Genomic DNA, 26,938 nt, shown 5'->3' with positions numbered 1-26,938 from the left:
CTTGTCCCACGGCCCCCAACTAAGCTATGTTCCCAAGGCCTGTTGGGACCATGGCCCATATCTACTGCTCAACCCATGAGAAGTCAACTGGGTATTTCTGGCCCAGGAAGAGAGAGTCATGCTGCTGGTGGGGGGAGGGGTGGTTCTTTTGGTGATTCTCCCTCCCATTCCTGCCAAATGACAATGGCAATTACACATTAACACCACCTCCTGGGAGTCTAGCCCTTGAGGACTCCTGACCCATCCTTGTTAAAAACTGGAAGCTCCTAGAGGGAAGGCCCAGCTCTGGTTCTTTTCTGTGTCCCTAGCATCCAGTCCAGACTGCTCAGTGGAAAGGCTACCACAAAGATGGTGTTGAAGTCAAATGTCAGCAATGGGATGTTGAGTGAATGAATGAATGCAGGTGTTAGAGTTTCACATTTACCCAATGATGCATTGGTATATTACAGTTGAGAAAATTGAAGCCCAGGGATTTCCTTGGTGGGGCAGCGGTTAAGACTCCATGCTCCCAATGCAGAGGGCCCAGGTTCGATCCCTGGTCAGGGAACTAGATCCCACATGCATGCCGCAACTAAGAGTTCACATGCTACAGCTAAGGAGCCCGCGAGCCACAACTAAGGAGCCTGCTTGCCACAACTAAGACCCAGCACAACCTAAATAAATAAATAAATAAATAAATAAATAAGTATTAAAAAAAAAATTGAAGTCCAGGGAAATCAAGGACCAACTTCAAGGTCAAGACCTTGGTAGAGACAAATCTAGAGGCTCAAGGATGCTGCCACTCTGCTGGCAAATCATTTGAGAGTCGACAGCCTTGGTGGGGGTTGGGGGGGGGAGTCCTCACCTGCCTTTGAAGAATGCCACAAAGAAGGGAGAGGAGTAGATGGACTTCCCTGGCGGTCCAGTGGTTAAGACTCTGCACTCCCAGTGCAGGGGGCATGGGTTCTATCCCTGGTTGGGGAAGATCCCGCATGCTGTGAGGCATGGCCAAAAACAACAAAAAAAGAAAGGAGAGGAGTAGAAATTGACAAACTGGAGGATGAAGACTTTAAAAGTGAAGGCATCTTCATGGAGGGTCTGGGCTCTGTGCATCTCTGGGCAAAAGGCAGAGCTGGTCAGAGTTTTATTGAGTGTAAGGGGGCAGGCCGAGCCCATTGGGTCAGCTCATATGCTTCTGTCCCCAATCCACCTTCCCCTAAGGCCGACCATGCCCCCCTGGCCACCTTCATCTGAGGATGGCTGAGCAGGCTGGGGACACCAAGGTGGGAGCTGCAGGCTCTGAGATGCAGGTTGCCCTGCCTCAGGGCTCACAGTTCCCAAGTGATGCCAGGACACCCCTGCGATCCCCTGCTCTTACTCATCCCACCTGGTGAGCTGCTCAGCCAGTGAGGTATAGACCTGGCCCAGGAGGAGGATCAGTACCAGGTAGAGCACAGTGCTGCTGATGTTGGCAATGTTACCAGCCTAGGCAGAGTGATGGCCATCACCTTGAGCCCAGCCACGTGGAGAGGCAGAAGGAACTTGAGGATGCCCCCGTTGTGCCCGGAGTCTGGAACAGTGGTCCTACCCTCCATTGCTCCAAGGGGCACCCACTTGGGTCATGAGCACAGAGTTGGCCGTGTGGAACATTGCAATGCTGATGATGCCGCAGTAACTGATGACAGACACCAGGAAAATCATCACCACACAGAGCTGGGGGCCAGCAGGGAGAGCTGTCAGAGCTGGAAGGCAGGTCCACCAGGGCACCAGCCCACCCTGCAGGGCACAGTCCTTCCAGAGCAAGGGCCCAACGCCCCCTCACCATGATGAGGATGGCTGCAGAGCTGGTGAGTAGGCAGGGAAGACGGGTGCGGGGTGGGAAGTAGGGCTCCTTCAGGCCTGTCACTGGGTTCTGGGCCATCTGTGGGGCCAGGGCAGCAAACTCTGGATGTGGGCACTCCTATCAGAGGGGGCAACAGAAATGTGCATCCCAGGGCCCAAGGGTCTGGGTGTCATGACCCTGGGGTGGGGGAAGCCTCCTGCCTTTTCCTGTTTGCACAGGGAGCTCTGGAAATGCAGGAATGAGGTCTGATTCATTTTTGTTTCTGCAGGGCCTTTTTTCCCTAGGGCCTGGCTAAGAGCCTGTGGATGGATGGATGGATAGATGGATGGATGGATTGGCGGGTGAGTAGACAGAGAAGTTAACAACAAATGGATGCACATGTGGGAGAGGGCTAGATAGTCTGAAGGACAGGTGGCAGTAGGTGGACAGGTGGGTGGGCAAACTAGACAGGCAAATCTCTGTAAGTGAGTGCACAGATGTGTGGGTAGATGGGCAGATGGATGTATGTATGTATGGATGGCTAGGTGGAGGAGGACATGAGGGTGTGGTTGGATGGATGATGGACATGAGGATGGATGGGTAGATGGATGGATGGGTGGATGAGTAGATAATGTATTAGTTATTCAATAACTACTAACTGACCACATACACTCTGCAGTAGATACTGGATATGACATGATGAACAAACTGGACAAAATCTAAGTCCTAACAGAGTTTACAGTCTAGTTGGGGAGATGGACATTAGATAAATGAACACAAATATGTACTTGTGAATAACTCCTATGAAGGAAAACTGGTCTTCAGGGATGGTCACTCAGAGGAAATGACATTTTAGCTGGGACTTAAAAGATAAACAGGTGCTAAGTAAGGGGAAAATGAAGGGGAAGCATTGCAGGGGTTGGGGAGGAGACTGTGTGCAGAGGCAGGGCCACTCTTTGAGTCACATGAGTTGTATAATTCACTGCTCTAAGAGATTCCATTCACAATGACGTTGTTACTTCAGTTTTTCCTTCCTGCTTTTTCAGTCCTCCAGAACCTGTTTAACCAATCAATACCTTATAATAAATCCTCTCTGTTGAAATAACTAGTCTGGTTTCTATCTTCTTGTCAACCCTAACTGTTGGATGGATTACATTATGGATATTTGGACAGATGGATAGGTGGAGAGATAGATTTGTGATTCATAGATTCACCCATCAAATGTTTAATGAGCACTTTCTATATGCTAGGGGCTGTTCTGGGCCTTAGGGAGACAGCAACATCACACACAAGGTCTCTGGAGCTCACGTTCTAGCGGCAGAGGACAGACAAAAAACAATAAACAAGAAAATGTAGTGATAAATGCTGTGATGAGATTAAAACAGTGATAGGGAGCTTCTTTAGATTGGGTGATCAAGGAAGGCCTCTTTATTTTTATTTATTTATTTATTTTGGCCACCCCCCTCTCAGCTTGCAGGATTTTAGTTCCCCGACCAGGGATTGAACCCAGGCCCTTGGCAGTGAGAGAGCGGAGTCCTAACCACTGGCCATCAGGGAATTCCCAAGAAAGTCCTCTTTAAAAGGGTGACATTTAAGTCAAGATATGAATGACAAAAAGTAGGCCATATAAAGTCTGGAAGAAGAAGATTCTAGCAGAGAACAGCCAGTGCCAAGGCTCTGGGGTGGAAATAACCCTGTCCTATTCAAGGAACAGCAAGGAACCAGTGGAGCTAGTGGAGGAGAACTAGGCAGAAGCCAGATCACACAGAGTTGTGGGCTGCTGTGAGGGGCTTGGATAGTTTTCCAAGTGCATATGAGAACCCACTAGAACGCTTTGAGTAGGATAATTCAGGATGTGATTTGTATCTTCAAAAGATTGCCCTGGCAGCTGGGAATGGATTGAATGGGGGCAAACATAAGAGCAGAGAGATATATTGGGAGGCTACTGCGGGGGTTCAGGTAAGAGAGAATTGTGGTTTGGACTGGGGCTAGGGGGTGGGGAAAGTGAGGGTGGCAGTGGAGATGGAGAAAAGCAAACAGATTCAGGATCAATGATTAGATGTTTGGATGGACAGGTGGATGGCTAGATGGGTAGATGAGTGGAACGCTTCTCTCCTTCTTCCCTGTTTCAGGAAGAGTTTCTCTTTGAGCCTCTAAATGCCTCTAGTATTTAACCTCACCAAACCTTATATCATCCTGATGTCAGGGGAGGGTGGAAAAGTGACCCAGGAAAATTGTAGGGAAGAGCCAGATATGGATCCTGGGATGCTGGACTCCAGAGTCTGAGCTGTTCCCAGCATGCCTTATGGCCTCTGAGAACTGCGGGAAGCAGAGTTCTGGGCCTGGAGGGCTGAGCTGGGCGTCAACTCCTCTTCCTGGAAGTCACTGCAGTCCCAGTGGTGGGCCAAGGTGGTACTCTTGTGCTCCCAGTGCTCCAGGAAGGCCATGGCCCAGAAGGACAAGAAGATGCTAAAGAACACAGTTCCCAGATGGTCAAAGAGATAGCCCAGCTGCAAAGGAGGGAGAGAGGACACACTGCAGAGGGCACACTGCCTTCCCAGCAGCTAGGCCCAAGGTGCTGGGTCCCAAACACCTACCCATTCCCTTGCTCTCTTCCCTGGCTCACCTTGGCCATGGGGCAGATCTCGGAAATATTCCATGTGGCACAAGTATCCATTCCATGTGGCACAAATATTCCATGTGGCACAGAGTGAGCACATGAGGAAGGAACTCCTGCTCGCACAGATCTCCTCCCTATGAGCAAAGAGTACCCCATCCTGGGAGGGTCTATCCTCAACCAGCCAGCTGACCCAGCCCATGCAGCTCATCCCCCCAGCACTCCCAGTCACTCACGCTGGTACATTTGTGCCCATGGTAACTAGGCCAGAGGTAAAGACCAGGGTACCCACAAGAGCAGCAGTCAGCAGCCAGGCTGTGTAGGTGACAGAATGCGGGGGGACAGAATGCTCATGAGCCCCCATCTCCGTACTCAACCCCAGCTCCCCGCCCTCACCCCCAACACCAGATGCACCAACCAGGCAAAGTAGATAGCTACCTTGTCCCCAAAGTCCTCCTGTATGTGGTGCAGGGGCTGGTACTTGTGCCAGCACCCTCAGCAGGCCCAATATGAATAGAGCAATTGTCGAGGGTTGAGGTCTGCACCAGGCACCTGGTACCCGGGCAGATCACAGGGGCCCCAGGGAGAGGAAAGGCGGGAGGGCTGCAGGGAAGTCCCAGAATTTTCTCCTAATGCCCCTGCAGTGGAAGAAAGCTGGGTTTGTGTCATCTCTACCTCACGCAGTGGGAAGGCTGCAGTGCAGACTCCCTCGGTCAGCAGACGGGCCATGCCCATCTCTGCACGTTTCTGTTTCCCACAGATTGTTCGGGCCAGGATCTCTGCCACCTGCCAGAAAGAATTCTGGCATCAACTCCGCCCCTGTAAGGTCCCAGCTGGACCCTCCCCAGGCAGTTGTCTCATCACTTGGTGCCTCTGGGTGCTGGAGAAGTAGGAGTCATGGGAAGCCCTGCCCAGGAATCTGTGAGCAGAGCAGGGGTCAGAAGCTGAACCCTCCGCCGAATGCGAGACCTAACACGATAAGAGCGCAGTCTCTAGGCTGGGGACACAATGATAAAACGTGCCTGCTGGACTTCCCAGTGGCACAGTGCTTAAGAATCCACCTGCCAAATGCACGGGACACAGGTTGGATCCCTGGCCGGGGAAGATCCCACACGCCACGGAGCAACTAAGCCCGTGCGCCACAACTACTGAGCCTGCGCTCTAGAGCCCACAAGCCACATCTACTGAGCCCGCGAGCCACAACTACTGAAGCCCGCGTGCCTAGAGCCCCTGCTCGGCAACAAGAGAAGCCACCGCAATGAGAAGCCCGCGCACCGCAACGAAGAGTAGACCCCGCTGGCGGCAGCTAGAGAAAGCCCGCCTGCAGCAACGAAGACCCAACGTAGTCAAAAATAAATAAGTAAAATAAATAAATTTATTTTTTTTAAAAAAAGTGCCAGCTGCTAAAACCGGAAGGCCCTTCTCCCCACAAAGCTCAGCCTGGGCTGGGTGTTTTGCAGCCAGGTGAGCATCTGAGGGGCATTGAACGGGTGGGAAGCCGGGGAGAGGAGCCAGGGACGGGGAGCCGCTCGGGCACGGCCTGAACCCCAGGCTGCGGAAAGGACAAGCCTGAGACCTAAAGTGAGTTAAGCAGGAGTTGTCTCCTTGGCAAACCAAGGAGGAGCAACGGAGCCTCGATTTGGCTAAGCCTGCGGCTGGCGCCCCTCCCCTCTGCGGGAGGCCCCGCCCACCCGAGACCACTCGCCCGCTCACAAGTCCAGCTTGGAGCGGCGGAAAGTCCAGCTGCTTACTGGGCACGTGTTGCTGCAGAGATTGCAGCAGGCGAAGGCGCCGCAGTAGCTCCCCCCTCCGTCCGAGTCCGGGTTACGTCGGGCCTGCGGGACCAGGGCAGGGTCACCGGTACCTGGGAAGACTCCGCCCCCGGGCTGACCTCGCCCCTGCCCATCCCTCCCACCTACAGCGGCACGCGCAGGCTCAGTTCCTCCGCCAGCAGCTCCCAGGGCGCACAGCTTGGCGAAGTACACGGCGAGGGCGCGGCGCTTGGCGAGACTGCACTCCTTGGGGGGCCGGGGTCTCCGGATGGACCAGACCCCAGAGCCCCTCCTCTCATGATCCCACCTGGGAGTGAAAGATCCCGTTCCGCGCGCGCGGGCCCTTGGCCGCCTTCAAAAGCTCTTTGATTTGCGTTTCCTCGTTTGAAATTCAAACGAGGGGGGAACTAGCACCCTCATTTTACAAACGTGGAGATAGACGCTGAGTAGGCCGGCGTCATACAGTAGTGGCTGCTGGTTCCCATTTATTGAGCACCTCCAGTGTGCAGGCCCTGGGCTGAGCGCTTTGCACACTGGCCAGTTTAATCATCACAGCCCCTCTATGGGGCTGACGCTACGGTAAAGCCCATTTTACAGATGAGTTGCTGAAGTCGCTTGCGCAGGTCACAGGGCTCGTTAGGGGAGCCCGCGCTCGGCCTCGGGGATTGAGCCCGCGCAGCCCGTCCCCGCCGCGCTCACCTCCTCCAGGAGCACCCCGGCCGCGCGCAGGTTCCTCTGGAACTTATCGCGCCAGCTCCGCTGCAGGAGTCGCTGCCACCACGCCCGCCGCGGGGGTCGCAGCTTCTCCTCCCTCACGAGCAGGAAGTCTGTCCCATCGCGGGGGCAGAAGGGCAGTTGGGAACGGTCTGCCCCACCCTACCCCACTTCCACCCTGGGTGGGGAGTTGGGGGCTGGGTTTATCAGTCCCACTAAAGCCCAAATTAAAGGAAATAGTTCGTGGGACTTCCCTAGCGGTCAGTGGTTAAGACTCCGCGCTCCCAAAGCAGGGGGCCCGGGCTCGATACCTCATGCCGTAACTAAAGATCCCGCAGGAGGCAACGAAGGTCCGCGTGTCACAACTAAGACCCGGCACAGCCAAATAAATAAAAATAAAAAATAAAAAATAAAGGAAATAGTTCGCGCCACAGCAAGAGCGACTGGGCTTAGCTCAAAGGAGGAACTGCCCATTGCAAAAAAAGGACCAGAGATGCCACGGGATTCCTCGCGGAGGTAAGACCTCTCTTTCCTCCCTGTAAGAGAGGGACTGTGGGTTGGCTACTCTGGCTGCCTGAGTGAAGCGGTGAAGTGGAGTTAAAGAGTCCTGTCTGGCCCCAGTCTCACCGATTTCGGTTTTCCAGTCGCGGAAAAAGTTGCCTCCGGAATCTGGGACACAAATGCTGCCGCGGGACGCGCAGAGACGGTCGTCCTCTGGTCCTTGTCCTCGGCGCCATCGCCGTCCTGGGCGCAACAGGACCGGAGTGCCGGTGAGAGGACCCCGGCGAAGATACAGGTGCCAGGAACTTCTCCACCCGCCCATCTGGGCCGCCCCTCCTTCCGCCCACTCGCCCGCCCGCCCACCTCTGGCTAAATATAAAGTGCAACAATGGAGGCGCTGTCGGCGCGATCTGCGACCCTTCTCCCTCTTCTCCACTCGCTCTCAGCCCCAGAAACACCACCACTACCATAAGTAACAACAGCGACAAAGACAGTAGCCAACATTTGCTGGGCCCTTAATTCAGTGCCTGGCCCAGTACTAAATATTTTACACGCATTTACTTGTTACAACTCAAAAGAAATGAGTGGGTGCTCTTGTTATCTCCATTTTACAGATGACACAAAGGAATTAAAGTGAACAATCCAAAGTCACAGTTCTTCACCTTCCTTCTGGGCCACGGTCCCAAGCCTCAGTCGGTCCCCTTTGCTCCCAGGAAACACCCCTTCTTTCTAGAATAGAATTGAATACCAACTCTCCCCACTTCACCTCGCCCCCACTGGCCCAGCCTCTAGGTCTGAGGTCACAGGGAGGGAGGGCCCCCCCCCCCCACCTTACTCCCAGCTTGGGCCTCTGGGGATTTGCCTCCACACAGCTCTGACTTGTCTTGGGCCCTGAGCCCCATGCCACCCTCTGGGCACTGCTCCCCCAAGTCTGTTTCATGGCACGGGGTGGAGGCTGGGGGTGGTGTCATGTCTGGCACCAGGCTGCCCGGGGAGTAAGGAGATCCAGGGCAGCACCAGGGAGTCCCACCCCCATTCTGGACTCACCCAGGGCTCTGGAGGCCTGCCCAGCAGCCTTTGCAGATCTGGCTCCTGCATCCCCTTCCTCATCCTGGGAGCAGGCAACTTGCCTGGGGTTCTCCTTGTTGTCCACGAGGCCAGGCTTGGCTGGTGGCTGGCAGCAGGCAGGAGCTTCACTTACCAGCTCACTGTGGCCTGGGAAGGATGGGGGAAGGAGAGGAAGAGGAGAGGGAGGAGGGAGCGAGGCACCAGTACCGTATTTCCCCTCCTACAGGCAGCCCCAGGCTTCTGGTTGGAAAAGCAAGACCAGGTGGGATCGTGTGAGGGGCTGGACCCAGAAGACACCACTGGGGGATGAGGGGAAGGGACAGTGCAGGGGAGAGGGGCACGGAAGGCTAAGAGCATCAGGGCTGCTCCATGGCTCTGCAACCTTGGAGAAATGCCTGACCCTCTCTGGCCTCAGCCTCCCTATCTTAGTCCATTGGACTGCTACAACAAAAAACCACAAACTGGGTAGCTTATGAACAACAGAAATTTATTTCGCATGGCTCTGGAGGCTGGGAGTCCAAGATCAAGTCGTCACCACTGTCCAGTTCTGGAGAGGGCCCTCTTCCTTGGTCACAGCCAGCACTTTTTCTCTGTATCCTCAGATGGTGGAAGCGGCTAGGGAGCTCTGTGGGGTCTCTCTTATTAGAGCACTAATCCCATTCATGAGGGCTCTGTCCCCATGACCGAATCCGCTCCCAAAGGCCCCTAATACCATCACACTGCAGACTAGGATTTCAGTGTACCCATCTGGGGGGGACACAACCATTCGGTCCATAGCACTCTCCCTCTGTAGGAAAGGGGCTTGGGGAGGGAAGAAGAGGGGTCTGGGATGTCCTGACAAACAGCACCAGGGCTGGGCTGCAGCACATACACAACCCCACCCCTGGAGAAGCTAGTCCCTCCTCCCACCAGCTTCCCTCTACAGCCCTGAAGTCTGTGGGCTCCAGGGCCCGGAGGAGCAAACATGGCTACCCTCTTCCCAAGGATCCCCTCTAAGTCAGGGCTCACCCCTGAACCAGCCTGGGGGCATAGTCACTACCCCTTCCCTCCAGGTAGCCCCAGGGCCCACAGAGGGAGCAGCAGGGTATTTGCCTTTGAGCTGTTGTGAGGCTTTACCTAATGGTGGAATTTCTGGCACCAAAATGGGGAGAAGCCAACTCCCCGACTTCCAGTGGCCTCCGGACACGCCACAGAATGGCCTCTGTCTCCCAGGCCCTGAGAGAGGAACTTTATCTGGAGTCTGGACCCTCTCCTGTGCAGGACCTACCACGTGATTGGTGGTGTCCAGTGGAAAACTATTGAAAAATTATTAAGGATTTCAAGATGGCAACAGCAGAGCATTAAGCCAGGTGTGGGCCCCCCAGTGCAGAGCCCTGTGGACTGCTCAGGTGCCAGGCCGACAAAGCCGGCCTGAGTCCGTGTGTGTGTGTGTGTGTGTGTGTGTGTGTGTGTGTGTGTGTGTGTGTGTGTGTGTGTGTGTGTGTGTGTGTGTGTGCGCGCGCGCACACACATTCTCTTCTCATTCACGCTCCGCGACCCTGCCCAGAGTCCACTCTGAGGGGACAGCCACCAGCTATTAGGAGAATTATGGCTCTGCAGCTCCCTCCTCCCTCGGGCTTCCAGTTCTCTGCACTTCAGTGGAGGCCTCTAAGGGGGTAGCCTACAAAATACTAAAGTGGCACTGGGCCTGGGCTCTGAGGGGCTGAGAAAGCAGCGCTGGGATGGCAGGTGGCCGGCTCCAAGTCTTAGCACCGTTGTGGTCCCCACTTTGTTCTTACTCAGGGAGAAGGGAATTGTTTACCTCTTGGTTTGGGGTGAAAGTGGGTGAGGGGTCGATTCTCTGACTGGAGCAGTGCTAACCAGTGCCAACCAGTGTCCTGCTCTGCTGTGGGGAAGATCTAGGTTATTTCTCCAGAGCAACCTCTGGCTCTTGGCTGAGCTGGTGCCCAAGAAGGATGCTGAAGCTTTCAGGCCTGAGATAACTGGCTGGGATGTGGGGTAGCTGGTGCCCACAACACACACAGGTATCCATAGCTGGAAGGTCACATTCCAGCCCAGAGGCCACCTTTGCTGGGTCCTGCCTTGCTCTGCCTGGTGGGTAAGGTCTACTGGAGCTAAGAACAGAGGGAAATGGGCCAAAGCAGAGCTGAAGGCAGCAGTGGGACACTCTGTGGCCCGGGAGCAGGAGTCGGCCAGTGGGCTGTGCAGGCTGAGAGGCTTGGGTCCTGCCCAGCAACATTCCTCCTCTGGGACATGGGCTAAGCTCAGGTCTCAGCTCTGAACCTGAGTTGGGGGTAAGAAGGTGCTAAAATCAATGCTTTAGGCCCTGGAAAGGTTGACAAACCTACAGGCAGTGAGTGCACATGGTGGACAGACTGACAAGCAGTGCCATGCAGGCCATCAGTAAGAGTAGGAGCGTAAGCCAGGGAGAGCACGCAGGAGTCTCCTGTGTGTGCCAGGACGGAGAAGCGGGGCAGCATTTTAGGGCAAGTACTGCTGTGTGTGGGCACATGATCATGCGCGTGAGTGTGAAGTGTTCAGAGCTGCTTTCTCGAGAGGAGGCTCTGAGGGTCAGCTGGCTGACCTGGGCATCCAGGGCCCTTCCAGCTGGGTCAGACTCAGGCCGGCTCTCTGCCCAGGGGTCCATCTATGGGGCTGGAGAGGGTGTCACCAGGGAGGGAAAGAAAGTATAAAGGCCGGCTTTATAAATAAATGTATAATTTATTATACATTTATTATACAAAGTATAAATGTGGCCCGCATTCACTAGTGTCTGGCTGATGGGGCAAGGGCACAAGGTCACTCACCTTCCTGCTCCTGTCCTTGCTGGCCTCCTGCCAGCTCATGCCCTGACCCCCCACCTGGCCCAGTCCCTGCCCAGTGATACTTTCTGGTTCCCCCAGGCTGGCAGGGCCCCTGTCCTAAGCATAGCTTGACAGTTTCATGGTCAAAAAAAGGAATTCCAGAGTGAGGTGCTTGCCTCCTGGACACACAGGTGGACTACATTTCCCAACTTCCCCCGCTGCTCTGTGTGACCATGTGACTAAGTGCTGGCCAATGGAATGTGGGCAGAAATGAGGCACACCGTCCTAGGCCAGGTCCGTAGAAACCTGCTGGGGGACCTTCCACTCGCACTCATCCCGTCTGCTGACTGGATGTTGATGCCCCAGGACAAACTGGGAAGAAACTCATTGAAGATGTCAGAGCCTGGGTCTCTGAATCAGTGTATAGAGCAAAGCCTCCACACCCACCTTCACCTCCACCTGAGGTGAGACATAGAAAGAAAAAAACTTCTCTTAAGTTAAGCCACTGAGAGTTCAGGGTTTACCTGGTACAGCAGATGGTGTTACCTCAGCTAACACGTACAGGCTCTGACTGAAGTCACTTGAGGTCCAGGGCCCAGCTGAGGCACCCCCTCTCCCCAATCACACTCCACGGTTGCTGCGGAAGGGGGAAGGGCAGGGGGAGACTGGGGAGATGCTTGAGCCCTCAGGCCTTGTGTATACAGTTCCTCAGTTTCCAGAAACCCAGACTCCTAGGGCAGAGGGAGGAGGCCAGAGGACAGCCAGACGCCCTCAGACGGCTGCCCTACCGAGCCTTGTGCCCCACCTCACTGCCAAGAATTCCACAAGGAAAGTGCTCTGGGGGCGGGAGCCTCCTCAGGCCACCATTCTCCCTGACTAGGACCCTCTGGCCAGTCCTCGGGATGAGATCAATATTCCTGTCCCAGCCTTGGGCCCTGGGTCCTGCTCTGGGTCACCTGAGGGTCGGGAGTGCCCACTCATCATGCCACCACCCCTCAGCTGGGGGGGTCCTCTGGGGGGTTGGGGAGCAGGCCAGCTGCCACCTGGTCCTGGTGCCACAACTGCTCTGCCAGGCCGTTGAGCACGTGGGCAATGTCGGCCAGCCCAGCCCGCCCATCCAGCGTGCGTCCATCTGCCAGCCGTCGCCCTGGCACACTCTTCACCCGCAGGAGGGGCAGCTCCCAGGCCTGCCGGAAGGCTGTGAGGTCACGCTCAGGCACGTCCGTGTGCATATACTGGTCAAATCTGGAGGAGGGTCAAGGAGCCTGTCTGGGTGCCTCTGCTTACCACCCCATCAAACCCAGCCTTCTCCCTCCTCCCTTGCCCCCCACACCCAGGGTCTGGGGGAGGCCCTGTTGCAGCCTTTAAGATAAAGCCCATGGGGCTGGACCCCATAGCTGGGCAGAGGCAGGCTGCCTGACACCCTTGCTCCGTGCCTTGCCAAGTGTGGCCTCTGACAGTCCTAGGGGCCACCCAAAGGATACTTGGAGCCGATGACCAGCCTGACCACACCAGGGGCCTCGCCTGCTACTCGGGCCAGCTGTCCAGGGAGGTCTTCAAAGGAGGCACGGTCAGTGAAGGAGAAGAGGAAGAGGAAAGCATCTGTTTTCTCCTGGCAAGCCTGGGGATAGAGAGGCTGATGAGAGGCTGATGCGAGGCTTGTAACCAGAACCTGTCGGCTGCAGGACCCTGAGAAGTCTCAGCACCATCCCTCCTTTCACAGACTGGGAAACTGCGGCCCAGAGCAGGGAGTGGCTGGTCCCAGGGCAGAGCTCTCCCAGCCCGGGCAGCATCCTCAGTCCATTCATGCCCACTTCTGGCTCATGCAGACCAGGCAGGCCAGGCTCAGACGCCTGTGCTCAGAAGCCCACCTCAGGCAACCAGCCCCTCCTGGACCCACCCAGGCCCACCTTCCTGCTCACCGGCAGCATGTGATCGAACTTTTTGAGCGCAGACTCCCCGCAGTCCCAGAACTCAAAGCGGAACATGACAACACGGTCGCTGGCCTGCAGCTTGGCCGGCCAAAATACCACGGTGGTCTGGATGCCTGGGGAGGCAGGGGTCAGTCACTCGGCATGGGAGAGGTGGAGGTGGAGAGGAGTAGGGGGCCCAGAAGAAACAGGAAGAAGATATGTCCCTACCTTAATGGGTCCTCAGTCTGATGGGGGAGGCATAGTCCCTGACATGGGAGAACTCTCAGTCCTATGGGGGAAACTGCCCTGCCCCAGAGGAGCCTCCAGTCTACCAGGGAGAGGCAGCCCTAGCCCTAGCCATGACAAAGTAGTTTCCTTCTTGTGCACTGGGGAAGCCAAAGGTCCCGGAATACTCTCAGATATTGCAACATGATGGTCAATCAGCATCCAGTGGAAGGAAACAAGAAAGGAAGATCAGGGTTTTCTGAGCACCTATCTTGTGCCAGCTCAATGCTAGGCATGTTACCACCACTATCGCTAGTACCAACCCCACCACAACCCCAAGGGGTTGGTACTATTATCCCTTTTGGACAAAGGAGCCAATGTAGGTTCAGAGAGGTGAAGTGACTTTCCAAGGTTGCAGAGTAAATGGTAAGGCTGGTTACAAATCCTAGCTTATGTGGTCCAGGGCAAGTCTTTTCTCCACCCCAGGGAAGGCCTCCTAGGAGGGACTCACCAGTGGTTTCGTGGTGCACCACGGGCACCTCCAGGCCAGCCAGCTTGGCCACCAGCGCTGTCTTGCCCACACCACTCTTCCCAGACACAAAGATCTTGTAGCTGGCGGTGTCAATGGCCACAGGCGGGGGCAGCACTGGTCGCTCGAGCAGCCCTGGGGCAAGGAGGGATCCAGGTGGGGTCAGAGAGTCAACGTGCACTTGCCCCATCATACCTTGGGTGTACAACCTCATCTCTCAGGGCTTTTTCAGTGCCAACCAACCATTCCCTATACAGCACTCATGACAGAGGCCTGGGATACAAGCAGCATCCCCGGAGGAGAAGCTCTGCTGGGAACACCCGTGCTTTGTGAACTGGGCCAGTGCCTACTCCAAATAACACCATTTTTCAAAAAAAGTTTGATGCATGAGATGATTTTTATTATTTTATTTTATTTTTTGCCGCACCACGCGGCTTGCGGGATCTTAGATCCCCGCCCCCCCGACCAGGGATCGAACCCAGGACCCGGCGGTGAAAGCACTGAGTCCTAACCACTGGACCACCAGGGAATTCCCTGATATGGTTTTTATTAATACTATCACATATCCTAGATTTCCCACAGGTAAAAGAAAGGTTTTTCCTAATTCTCTCCTCAGTGGAGAAATATCACCAAAGTATCCTTAATTAACATAAACTCCTTAGAATCAATACAGTGAGATATTTATGAATGTTTACTTATTTATTTATTTATTCTTTTTTTTTTTTTTTTTGGTCCCACCGTGCAGCGTGTGGGATCTTAGTTCCCTGACCAGAGACTAAACTCAGGCCCACAGAAGTGAAAGCGCCGTGTCCTAACCACTGGACCGCCCTGAATGTTTTTAATTTAAAACTTGCAAAAAATAAAGTCTAAACTATGATCCATCTATAGGCGTAGGACCTCAAAGTCCTAAATTGTGGGTTGCCTGTCACTCTCTGGTCTTAAGCCTTCTGGTGTTTTGTCTCTCCTGGCCAGAGCTGGACTCCTGCAGCCGATGCCAGGCCCCTCTGCTGGCCTGTCAGCTGACCTTGCCTGGGTGAGTTAACTTCACCCTGGGGAACATGAGTGCCTTATCCTGGAGACAGCAGGATATGGAAAAGGCTTGTCTCTACTCACTAGGGGATCTTGGACAAGTCTGCAACATGCTGTTGAGAAGGTTAAATTGGAGTCCATTGTATAAAGTGCCCAGCAGAGGGCCTGCCACCAGGTGAGGCCTCAATCAACAGCCTCTCTGGTGATAGTGGTTCCTGGCAGGGTTTTGGCTGTTTCCATGGCTCTGATGACAGAATTAACTCTAAGGAGGTTTGGGGGTGGGAACCCCAGGATAGGGCTTCTGGGGTCCCCAAGGTTGAGGAGTGCAGTGGAGCAGGCCCTCACTGCCCTGCTTCTCTGCTCCAGGCCCCCCAACACAGGGGACACTATTCTCCCCAGGGAGTGGCAGGTGACAGGCTGGGGGAGGGGGGCACTTACCAAACACCCGCCGTCGGTTCTTGCGCAGGATGCAGGCCAGGTACTCCTTGCCCTCGGCGCTCTCGTGCCAGTCTGGGACAATCACTGAGCCTGGGGCGGGTAGTCTGGCCATGGCTGGGCCACCTGACGGGGAGGGGAGATGGTAGAATGCTGAGAGTAGGGGATGGGAGAGGGTAACTGTTCCAAGCTGTACCTGTGAGGCCTCTTAACCTGCCCTCGGACTCTACCCTGGAGCCCCAGCTCCCTCCTTGGAGGATGGAGCAATTATGGAGCCCCACCCTTCTCATTATTACGACTAACATTTTTGGAATCCAAGCTCCCTTTCAACATCCTGAGGGGTTACACACCCCCGTCCCCGTCTTATCACCCAGAAGGTGCAATTCCATAGTCCTTTCTCCTCCGTATTGCCCCCTGGGGGACAGCCATCCCATTATTGCCCCAGAGGGCATTTACACAGTCCCTAGCTCCCTTGTCTCCTCCGGGGGGCGGGGAGTCACACAGACCTGCTTCTCCTCTGCCTCCTGGATCCTGACTCCCAGGCCCACCCAGCCCTCACCATCAGCAGTCCCCGCGGGCGAATGGGCCCGGGTGGAGACCGCCCCTTTAAAAGCCCGCCCAGAGCTCCCGCCGCCCAGCACGCGGGGTCAGCTTCCGCCCTGCTTGCGTCCGGCTTCGGCTCAAGCCGCCAGCCCAGGCGCCGGTGCTTGAGGCGCATGTGCGGAGGCTGTTGTCATGGAGACGCGGGGGGCGGGGTTGGGCTGCCGGGTTCCACGTAGGTTTGGTCTCTCCTATGTGTGCAGCCACTCCGGCTCAGAGACACCCTGGACAGGGACTTGCCCTCTGGGCCATGGATCCTCTTCACATTGCTCAGTCCCAGACCCAGTCTTTCCTCCAAAACTTGATCAAATCCCCCTTCTCCAGGAGCCTTCCGTGCCTCTTTGCTCCTCAGTTTCCTCTTCCATAAAGTGGAGGTAAAATACTATTACCTCCTAGGGTTCTTTACAACACTGCCTGGTCCATAGCAGTGCTCAGTAAGTTTACTTATTATTGTTGTTACTTATTCCTGCTCGGCAGGAACTCGATATGAATTAAACACCACTGGCTTCACAGATGGGGAAAAAGCTGCTGAGAGATGTCAACGGACTTGCTCAAGGTCTTAAAAATGAGTCAGAGGCTCTCCAGTCACTCATTGATTGATTGATTGATTGATGTCACTCATTCAACAAATAATAACTGAGCGCCTACTGTATGCCTGGACTGTTCCAGCTGCTGGGAATACAATGGCAACAAGAAGTCCCTGCCCTCCTGGAGCTGACCTTTCAGCACTGAGGCCATGAGCCCGTCTCCACCGTTCCAACACTGGGCACCAGGCCTGTTACCCTGAAGATTTCCAACACTGGGCACCAGGCCTGTTACCCTGAAGATTTCCAACACTGGGCACCAGGCCTGTTACCCTGAAGATTTCCAACACTGGGCACCAGGCCTGTTACCCTGAAGATTTCCAACACTGGGCACCAGGCCTGTTACCCAGAAGATGGGTGTTCAGTAAATGCCCACTAGTTGGATAGGACGCAAAGTGGGTCATTACTGACAGGTTGTCTATTACACTGTCTTTTTTTTTTTGGCTGCGTTGGGTCTTCGTTGCTGCACGCAGGGTTTCTCTAGTTGCGGCAAGCAAGAGCTACTCTTCGTTGCAGTGTGCAGGCTTCTCAGTGCGGTGGCTTCTCTTGTTGCAGCTCTAGGCACGCGCGCTCAGTAGTTGTGGCTCGTGGGCTCTAGAGCGGAGGCTCCGTAGTTGTGGCGCATGGTGTCAGTTGCTCTGAGGCATGTGGGATCTTCCCGGACCAGGGCTCGAACCCGTGTCCCCTGCATTGGCAGGCGGATTGTTAACCACTCTGCCACCAGGGAAGTCCTCTGTAAGTTTTGTTTTGTTTTGTTTTAATTAATTTATTTATTTATTTATTTATTTTTGGCTGTGTTGGGTTTTCGTTTCTGTGTGAGGGCTTTCTCTAGTTGTGGCGAGCGGAGGCCACTCTTCATCGCGGTGCACGGGCCTCCCACTGTCGCGGCCTCTCCCGTTGCGGAGCATAGGCTCCAGACGCGCAGGCTCCGTAGTTGTGGCTCACAGGCCTAGTTGCTCCGCGGCATGTGGGATCCTCCCAGACCAGGGCTCGAACCCGTGTCCCCTGCATTAGCAGGCGGATTCTCAACCACTGCGCCACCAGGGAAGCCCTCTATAAGTTTTTTATTGAAGGCCAACTAAGTGCCAGACAGTGGGGGCTTTACCGAGGTTAGCTTGTTTACTTCTATAAACAAACTTGTGGAGTAAATATTATCATCCTTCTTTTCTTTTACAGATGAAGAAACTCAGAGACAACAGGATTGTCTGAAGTCACGCCATACAGGTGGTCAGTGGGAAAACTAGGCTCAGAACCTAGGGTTCCTGGACTCTGAAGGATGTCTCTGTTCTGCCAGATTGGGTCTTGTGTTTTTAAAACTTTGACCCCAGCCACCAGGAGGGCCATTCCTAGTAAAGCTGAAAGCAGCCAGAGGGCCATGAACCCACAAATCATTGAGGTCCATTATGAGTCCCCAGGGGGGTAGAGGGGACAGGGCACTTGCCCGCAACTTGCTTGCACTGCAGCTAGGCAGAAATACAACAAATTAATAACCATTCCTACAGGATTCTGCAGCTTGAAACCATTGCCTGTACTCCCAGGTCACTCAGTTCCCCTTCCTGCAGTTCCTAGCGCATCTGCCAGAGTTGGGGTTAATCACAGCTGTGTGGAGTTCTCACCGTGGACCCCGAGTGCCTCAGTCACAGGCCTCAGATCTGATTTATCTCTGGGTTTCCAGACTTCACATCCAGCCCTGTCCGGGCTTGGCTTGTGGAGGGCTTAGGGAGAGTGTGAGGAAAGGGAGCAACTCGACAGAGTGAGCTTACTAGTTAACCTGGAGGCCAGGTAAGGTGTGAAGTCCTCTTGGGCACAGAGAAGGAGGCTGGTGGTCAGAGGAGCTAGTGGCCAGAGGGTTGGGGGAATCAGTCTTCACTGCCCTCAGGAGCTCATGGAGAAGACACTTCAGTGAACATCAGGAGCCTGTTCAAAACATGGATTCTCGTGCCCCGACCCCCAGAGGCTCTGCTTCAGGGGGTCGGATGGGTCTGTGAGCCTGAACATTTAACAAGAGCACTGGGCAGTTCAGAAGCTGGGCTCTGCAACAGTCGGCTTGGGCACCACAGACGGGGTGGTGTAAACAACAGAAAGTGTCTTCTCACAGTTCTGGCAGCTGGAAGTCCAAAATCAAGGTGCCAGCAGGGCTGGTTTCTGGTGAAGAATTTCTTCCTGGTTTGCAGGCAGCTCCGGCCTCACAAGGCCTTTTCTCTGTTCATACACACCCTTGGTGTCTCCTCCTCTTTTCATAAGGACACCAGTAATATTGGGTTAAGGCCCCACACTTATAACCTCATTTAACCTTAATTACCTCCTTAAAGGCCCCACTTCCAAATAAGTTGCATTGGGGGTTAAGGCTTTAACACGCGGTGGGGGTGATGCAGTTCAGTCTGAAACAAGGCCCAAAGACCTCACTGATCACGGTCACCACTGCTCGGGACAGGAAGCCAGTCGGGGGTTGCAGCCTGGGAGTGGGGTGGTTGGAATTGTGTTTCAGAAGGATGCTGTGAACATGGTCTAGTGAGTTCCTCTCTCCTGTGCCTCTTTGACCACTAAGTTGTGTGTCCCCATAAGGATCTCCTCTTTGGGTCTCAAGTGAAATGGGTGGGCCATCTATCTAAAGGCCCTTCTAGTGTAGAACCTTCTGATTAATCCACTCGTTTTTTCATGGTCTGGCCTTCTCCCCAGATTGAGCACCTCCTGGACAAGGCTCCACAAGGCCTCGAGAGGAAGATCTGTCAAGGCAGGGATGCAGGTGGCCCAGGCGGGCAGACACACACAGAAACCTGAGGACCTGGCGGGCAGGGGTGGGGGCGGATGGGCCGCCCAGGGAGTGTAAGTGGAGAAGGGACACCATCGGCTTCATGTTTCCATCTCTTGCTCGGATGCTATAGCTGCTTCCTTCAGGGCTTCCTTGATTGCCCTCGGGGACACCACACAGGCACCAGAGTGATCTTTTTGCAACATAAATCCACTACTATCACACCCATGAGTAAGTCTTCCAGTAGTTTTCACTGCGCTCAGAATAAAATCCAGACTCCATGCCTTCCAGGCCTTCCGTGACTGGCCCCTGACCACCTCTCGCTTTCATTTCAACTGCCACGCTCTTCCCCTGGCCTACTGCACTCCAGCGACTCTGACCTTTTCCTGTTCCCACTTAGGGCCTCTGCATTGCATCCCACCCCCGGGAGCCCTCTGCACCACCCCAGTGCCTCACAGGGATGACTGCTCCCTCGCTCAGGTCTCCTGCACAGAAGCCTTCCTCCTCTACACTCAGGGATATACCCCCAGACCCCTGACTCACTTTCACATCGTCCTTTCTTGATCCTGAAATTTTAAAACGTATTGTTGGGAACATATTGTATGTGTATAACTGATTCACTTTGTTATAAAGCAGAAGCTAACACACCATTGTAAGGCAATTATACTTCAATAAAGATGTTTAAAAAAAAAAAAAAAAAAACGTATTGTCTGTCTCCCTCACCTAGGACATAAGCTAGGATAGGGGCCTTGTCTTTTTGTTCTGTTATATCCCTGTATTAATTTCCTAGAGCTGCAGTAACAAAGTACAACAGACTGGGTGGCTTAAATAACAGAAATGTATTTTCTCAGTTCTGGAGGTTAAATATCTGTGATCAAGGTGTTGGCAGGGTCAGTTCCTTGGTGCAGTGGTCCCTAACCATTCTGGCACCAGGGACCAGTTTCATGGAAGACAATTTTTCCACGGACGGTGGGAGGAGGGGATGGTTTCAGGATGATTCAAGCGCATTACATTTATTGTGCACTTTATTTCTATTATGTTGTAATATATAATGAAGTAATTATACAACTCACCATAATGCTGACAGGAGGCGGGGCTCAGGCGGAAATGCGAGCGATGGGGAGCAGCTGTAAATACAGATGAAGCTTCGCTCGCTCGCCCGCCGCTCACCTCCTGCTGTGCAGCCCGGTTCCTAACGGGCCATGGACCGGTACCGGTCCGTGCCCTGGGGGTTGGGGACCCCTGCCTTGGAGGGCTGAGAGGGAAGGATCCATTCCAGGCCTCTCTCTTTGGCTTGTCGGTGACCATCTTCTCCCAGTGTCTTCACATCGCCTTCCCTCGTGTTAAGTCCCTGTCCAATTTCCTCTTCTTATAATGACACCAGTCCTACTGGTTTAGGGCCCACCCTTAATGATCTCATTTTACTTTCATCACCCCAGTAAAGACCTTATCTCCAGGACTTCCCTGGCAGCCCAGTGGTTAAGACTCTGCCGTTTTACTGCAGGGGGTGGGGGTCTGATCCCTGGTTGGGGGACTAAGATCCTGCATGCCGTGTGGCCAAAAGAAAAAGAACTTATTTCTAAATATCACATTCTGCGGTACTGGCGGTTAGAACTTCAACATATGAACTTTTTCTAGGGTGGGGGAGACATAATTCAGCCCATAATAATCCCTATTACTTAGAATATGTCTGAAATATAGTAAAAACTTAATAAAAATGTGTTGACTGATTGCCTGGCTATGGCTACAACATGAAGAATGGCTTGAAGGACCAGTTAGGAAGCAGGGCAAACATTCCAGGCGCGAGTGGAGGAGGACATGTATTTGTCAAATATTTATGAGCACTCCGGGTGCCAGGCCAGACACTGGGAAGACAACAGTGAAAGAGATACAAGCCTTGCCCTTGAGTATTCCACATTCTGGCGGAGACTGGTAAGCAGGGCAGTAGGGTAGAGAGGATTAGAGTCGGCAGATTGAAAATGTCCAGATTACCTTTAAATACAGGATTTGGGGCTGGAGCTGCCAAATCATCCCCAGGGAGTTCTTTTTAGGCTGGGATGTGACAGGCTTGTGCTTGGTGGCAAGGCTGGTGTCCTTGACCTGGACAGCCTCGGGTCAATCGCCTGCTTAAAACCCTCTAACAGCCTCCCACTGCACCTGCCGTCCACACCCCTCCCTCACCATGGCCTCCAAGGCCCACCTGTGCACTCTGCCCCTACTCGACACTCCAGCCACACTGGCCTTGCTTCTCCTCCTTGAACTTGTCAAGTTCACACCAACCTCAGGGCCTTTCTTCCCGTTGTTCTCTCTGCATGGAATTCTCTTCCCCTCATCTTCACATGGCTGCTGTTTCTTACATTCCCGTCTCAGCTGAAATGTCACCTCAGAAAGGACGCTCTAATGAGCCCAACCCCATCACATTCTGTCACATCCCATTTTTATTTTCTTCATAGTATTCATCTGGAATAATCTTGTTTAGTTGTTTACACATTTGTCTGTCCCTTCTCCTGACCCGCCACTGAAATGTAAATTCCACAGGGCAGGGGCAGGGCCTGGAAGTGCCCCTTACAGTGGGTACCATATATCTGCTTAATGCAGGAATCCACGCTGGCCAGACACCTCCTCCTCCACCTCCAGATCCTGCTGGCCACCAGAGGCTGATGTTTCTCCCTCTCTGTTTCTAATCTCTCGTCGCTGCCACTGTCTGGGTTCGGGCACCCATTCCTGGGCTCTGCCTCTCGTCCCCCATCTCCAATTCATTCTCCGGTTCTCTCCACTCCAGTCACACTGACCTCGAGGGTCTGGAGGGGCCAGTCACACCCAGGTCTCTGTGCCTTCGCACAGGCTGTTCCCTCTACTGGAAGACCCTTTTCTTTCCTTCCTCCAGCACTTGCCAGAATCCCTCTCATCCTTGGCTCTTGTGGATCCCAAGCACTTCATCTGACTCCTCTCCTTCTATTTGGGGCAAGTACAAGTTTTTACCTCCACTGATTCAGACATTTGAGAAATAGAGCTTTGTTTCCTCGGACTCAATTTAATCTGTCTCTGCTATGCAGACATTTTAATCCAGCAATCTCCTGGCAAACTTAAGTTCAGTGATTCCTCATTCCTCATACAGCTTAAACACTCAGTCTTCACAAGGCTGTTCCTTTGAATGCCCCCCTCCTCTGGCCCTGGGGCTCGTGTTCAGTGGGGTGGCGGGGAGGCACTTATCCAAGTGCCAGGGAAGCATGGTGGAGTGCGGGTGGGGTACACAGCCCTCAGACGTCATCCCTCCTGGGCCTTTGTGGGCCTCCTCCTCCAGAGAGCTCTCCCCTCTGTACCTTTGCCATGGCCTCATCCATGCTGGCGTCTGTCAGAGGTGTTCTCTCCTCCCACTGTGGATCCTTCCTGGTCATGAGCTTCTGTCCCTGCTACATCTGAGGGGATGACCTCTGGTCACTCTGCATTGTCCTCAGCCCTGAATACCGGCTCCTCTGGACATGCCAGACTCCCCACAGCTTCTTCCACCCTTCCTGGAGCACAGGGAGTCTGTCTTCCCAGTCTGAGGCCTGTAGGCCTGCATATTCTGCATTACTGACTGCCAGAGGCCAGGCCTGGGCACCCACCGACCTGGGATCTCCCAGAAAGGCTCGGTCCTCATCTGCCCTCTGCCTCAGTTTAGCAGGGTGAGGCCAGGACAAGGAGAACAATTTCCTAGTTCTCTGGCTTCTTCTCAACTGTCCTGCCCCCTGCTGGCTGTGTTGGTTGTTCTACTGACTTCACCTTCTTCTCATCTTTTAGTATGACATAACTGGACTGTCTTTTGGCCTCAGAAGCTCAGGATTTGTAGTCTTTGTTCAGCCAAGGTGACACTCCCTGGCGTGTGATGAGGTTGTGAACTCCTCCGGGGGCAGGCCTCTTTTTGATTTATCTGTGCCCAGTGCCTCAGGGGTCAGTCGACGTTCAGGGAACGTGTGCTGAGAATGAGTGATCCCCAGGGCAGTCCTGGGCCCTCCCGGCCTTGCCGATGAGTGCGCAGCAGCCCAGGTCCCAGGGCCCCAGAGCAGGAGCTTTCTTCTTCCTCCCAGGCTTCTGTCTGACAAGGCCTGGCCCTCAGCCCTCCTTCTCTTCCCTGCAGTGGGTAGGCAGACAGGCTCCCTGGTGGGGGCATGGCACACTCCGCCAGGCCTCTTAGGCATTTAAAACTTCAGCTCAGCTTTGTGCATACTGACAGGGTCCGGGCCCAGAGCCCAACCCCATGGGGAAAACGCTGGCTTTCCCACAGCTGGGGGCTGGAGCAGAGAGGGCAGGCCGGCCAGCTTCGGGATGGTGCTCAGAAGCGTGGCAGAGGCCAGAGAAGGGGTCCTCCCCAGGTTTTACCAAGAGAGGTGGAGGAGAAATGGGCAATTTTCTCCTCTAGCCCATTTAGTTTCCTTCTCAAGACTGCTTCTGATAGTGTCAAGGAGGACTTGAAGCCTTTCACAGGGTGCCCCCAGGTGGCCTTTTGAGGCATCACACCCATGCCATAGACGAGCAATTATTGCTGGTTCCAGCTAAACTGCTAACCTGTGAAGCCAGCAGCATCATAACCGTTTTAGCTGAGGCTCAAAGTGGGATGACTTGCCCCAGCTCAATGAGACAGCAACAGCTTTTGAACCAAGGTCTTTCCTGGTCCAAAGTCTGTGCCTATGTCCCTGTCCTGCAGCCTCTCTGGGAAGTTCTAAGTCCACAGAACCACGACTCAAGAATTAAAAGGGCATATAGAGGTCCCTTGGTCTCATTCTTGATCTGATGCATAAATCATCTCTGTCATCTCCTCCCATGCAATTTACCCGTCTCTGCTTGAATACTTCCATCAATAGTGAAATCATTACCTCATAAAGAATCCACAAGAATGCTGAACTGCTTTTGTCAATGATATATTGTAGGGAGAAGGGGATAGTTACGGCCATTGAGAGCAAAAGGCAGACTTTAGCTGGAGAGGTGAGAAGAGGAAGAGCTTAAACACTCAGTCTCTCTTGGAAGTCTCCCTCAGTCTCTCTTGGCTCTTTCTGGAAGAGGTGAGAAGGGTAAACCCCAGTCACCTGTGGTGACACTACAAGCAGACCAGCCTGCAGGGTTTCGAGCTGATGCCTCCTGTACTACCCGGACCTGAGGATGCTCACAGCCTGGTCTTTCCCAGGTTCCCCGGATGAGGGTGATGTGAGGCAAAGTCTTGGGCTGAGGAGCTAGCTCAGGGTAGTAATAGCACGGGCAAGGCCTTTGTCTCCTTGTTGGAGTCAGTGATTCCTGCACTGCTTCCCCACAGGGCCAGCTGGAGAAGAGCTGTAGAGATGTGGGAAGCAGACAGGACAGTGTGGCATTGCCCTTTCGCTGGCTGGGTGCTGTGATTCAGACCCAAATGTACACAGGCCTCTGGCCCTTTAGTACCCAGGCAAGTGGCCAGGGAGTACTGTGCTGGGACTGCACGGGAAGGCAGTGGCTGCCAACTCCTGCAAGGCCTGGGGTTGAGTCACGGCTCTTCTCTGCGCTGTGTTCTCCTTGACATTAAGGTTTCTCCTCAGATTGGCAAGTTCCCTCCTCTCTGCTCCACACATCCTCTGACGTGGGGTCAATCACACTGCTGTCTTCATGCTCTGACCCTTCCAGAGCGGGAGGCTGCTCATCAGTAGTTAGGAGCATGGCCCCTGGCACAGACGGACTGAGTTAGGAAGCTGTCAGGGAGCCTTACGGGACTGACCCATCCCGAAGGCTGGGCATGTGGGGTCTTCCCAGACCACCGATCACCACTGGCACCCTACCCACCGAACATCACCTCCTCTACAACATCCCATAGTTTGACTATCCAGGCAATGCTTGAATTCCTCCAGTGATGCCACACTGGTTCCACTCATTTACATAGAGCTCTGATGGTACAAAGTTCTTCCCAATGAGCCTTCTCTAGAGCTTCTACCTACTGGACCTCGTTTAGCCCAATAGAGCCATAAGGAGCAAGCCCAACCCTTCTGCAAGGGCAACTGTGGAAGCATCCAAAACAATCCTTCTATCCCTACCACCACCAAATCAGTAGCTGCCAGCACATGGGCCCTCTGTACCCAAGACCCTTCCTCACACCATGGTCTAGTTTGCTATATGCCTCAAAGTACAGTAAACAGAACAGAAAGCATCAGACCACATGTTGTTAGAAATGGAAAAGTTTCATCTTGCAGCTTGGGAAACACAACTGTGCAGACAGGATGAGACCTGCAGGCTTACAGCACCTGAGCCTGGGATAAGGTTAACATTCAGTATGCACTGAATGAAAAGAACATGACAGTGCTTGGCGCAAACACCCAGGGGTGTAAGAAACTGGCACATACTCAGTAAGTGGCTTCAGGGCTGTAGCCCCCCCCCACTCCTCCTAGGCTCCCACACGGGTGGGCAGACTCATGTCATCAGCCCCCAAATGATACTAAGTGTGCCTTTTTTTTTTTTTTACCTACATGAAAACTTGTGTCCTTCTCTTCCTTTATCCTTTTTTTTTTTTTTTTTAAACTGGAGCTGAGTAGTGGCTGCCCTTTTTTATTTATTTATTTATTTATTTATTTATTTATTTATTTATGGCTGTGTTGGGTCTTCGTTTCTGTGCGAGGGCTTTCTCTAGTTGCGGCGAGCGGGGGCCACTCTTCATCGCGGTGCGCAGGCCTCTCACTGTTGCGGCCTCTCCAGTTGCGGAGCACAGGCTCCAGACGCGCAGGCTCAGTAGTTGTGGCTCACGGGCTTAGTTGCTCCGTGGCATGTGGGATCTTCCCAGACCAGGACTTGAACCCGTGTCCCCTGCATTGGCAGGCGGATTCTTAACCACTGCGCCACCAGGGAAGCCCCCTTTATCCTTTAAATGTAGGAGACACAGGAAATTGACCTAAATCTGATGGAATCTGACTTCTTTTGAATGTTTTTTAAAAAATATTAATTAATTTAGATATCTATTGCACAAGAAACACCTGTGGCTACTACAGAATATACATAAGCAAAACAAATACTAAAATTAGCTATAATTCTACCACTTAGAAATAAGTCTGAAGTGGGTCTCTTGTAGACAGCATATATATGGGTCTTGTTTTTGTATCCATTCAGCAAGCCTGTGTCTTTTGGTTGGAGCATTTAATCCATTCACGTTTAAGGTAATTATCGATATGTATGTTCCTATTACCATTTTCTTAATTGTTTTGGGTTTGTTTTTGTAGGTCCTTTTCTTCTCTTGTGTTTCCCACTTAGAGAAGTTCCTTTAGCATTTGTTGTAGAGCTGGTTTGGTGGTGCTGAATTCTCTTAGCCTTTGCTTGTCTGTAAAGCTTTTGATTTCTCCATCAAATCTGAATGAGATCCTTGCTGGGTAGAGTAATCTTGGTTGTAGGTTCTTCCCTTTCACCACTTTAAGTATATCATGCCACTCCCTTCTGGCTTGTAGAGTTTCTGCTGAGAAATCAGCTGTTAACCTTATGGGAGTTCCTTTGTATGTTATTTTTTGTTTTTCCCTTGCTGCTTTCAATACTTTTTCTTTGTCTTTAATTTTTGTCAATTTGATTACTATGTGTCTCGGCATGTTTCTCCTTGGGTTTATCCTGTATGGGA

General features: G+C 53.4%; 1 protein-coding gene across 2 annotated transcripts; it reads right to left on the bottom strand.

The window, feature by feature from the left end:
- Window positions 1-692: 692 nt before the first annotated feature.
- On the bottom strand, window positions 693-25,837 carry CPLANE2 (ciliogenesis and planar polarity effector complex subunit 2). Of its 2 annotated transcripts, XM_082423509.1 has the most exons (11): window positions 20,418-25,837; window positions 15,412-15,534; window positions 13,927-14,079; window positions 13,200-13,324; window positions 12,762-12,898; window positions 8,453-12,522; window positions 7,532-7,648; window positions 4,857-5,056; window positions 1,802-4,733; window positions 1,594-1,692; window positions 693-974 (listed from the first exon to the last, which is right to left on the bottom strand). In XM_082423509.1, the coding sequence occupies exons 1-6, from the start codon at window positions 20,650-20,652 to the stop codon at window positions 12,273-12,275; spliced, it is 1,023 nt and encodes a 340-aa protein (XP_082279635.1). In that variant the 5' UTR covers window positions 20,653-25,837; the 3' UTR covers window positions 693-974; window positions 1,594-1,692; window positions 1,802-4,733; window positions 4,857-5,056; window positions 7,532-7,648; window positions 8,453-12,272. The 2 variants fall into 2 exon arrangements, with proteins under 2 accessions (XP_082279635.1, XP_082279636.1); XM_082423510.1 differs by lacking the exons at window positions 693-974; window positions 1,594-1,692; window positions 1,802-4,733; ... (1 more) ...; window positions 7,532-7,648; window positions 20,418-25,837 and adding an exon at window positions 15,915-16,850 and having other exon boundaries at window positions 11,175-12,522.
- Window positions 25,838-26,938: the final 1,101 nt, after the last annotated feature.

The sequence above is a fragment of the Balaenoptera physalus genome (genome assembly GCF_965194825.1).
Source record: "Balaenoptera physalus genome assembly, chromosome: 1".
NCBI lineage: Eukaryota > Metazoa > Chordata > Mammalia > Artiodactyla > Balaenopteridae > Balaenoptera > Balaenoptera physalus.
Note: the sequence above shows the minus strand (reverse complement) of the source record. Positions and strands in the feature narration are given on the sequence as shown.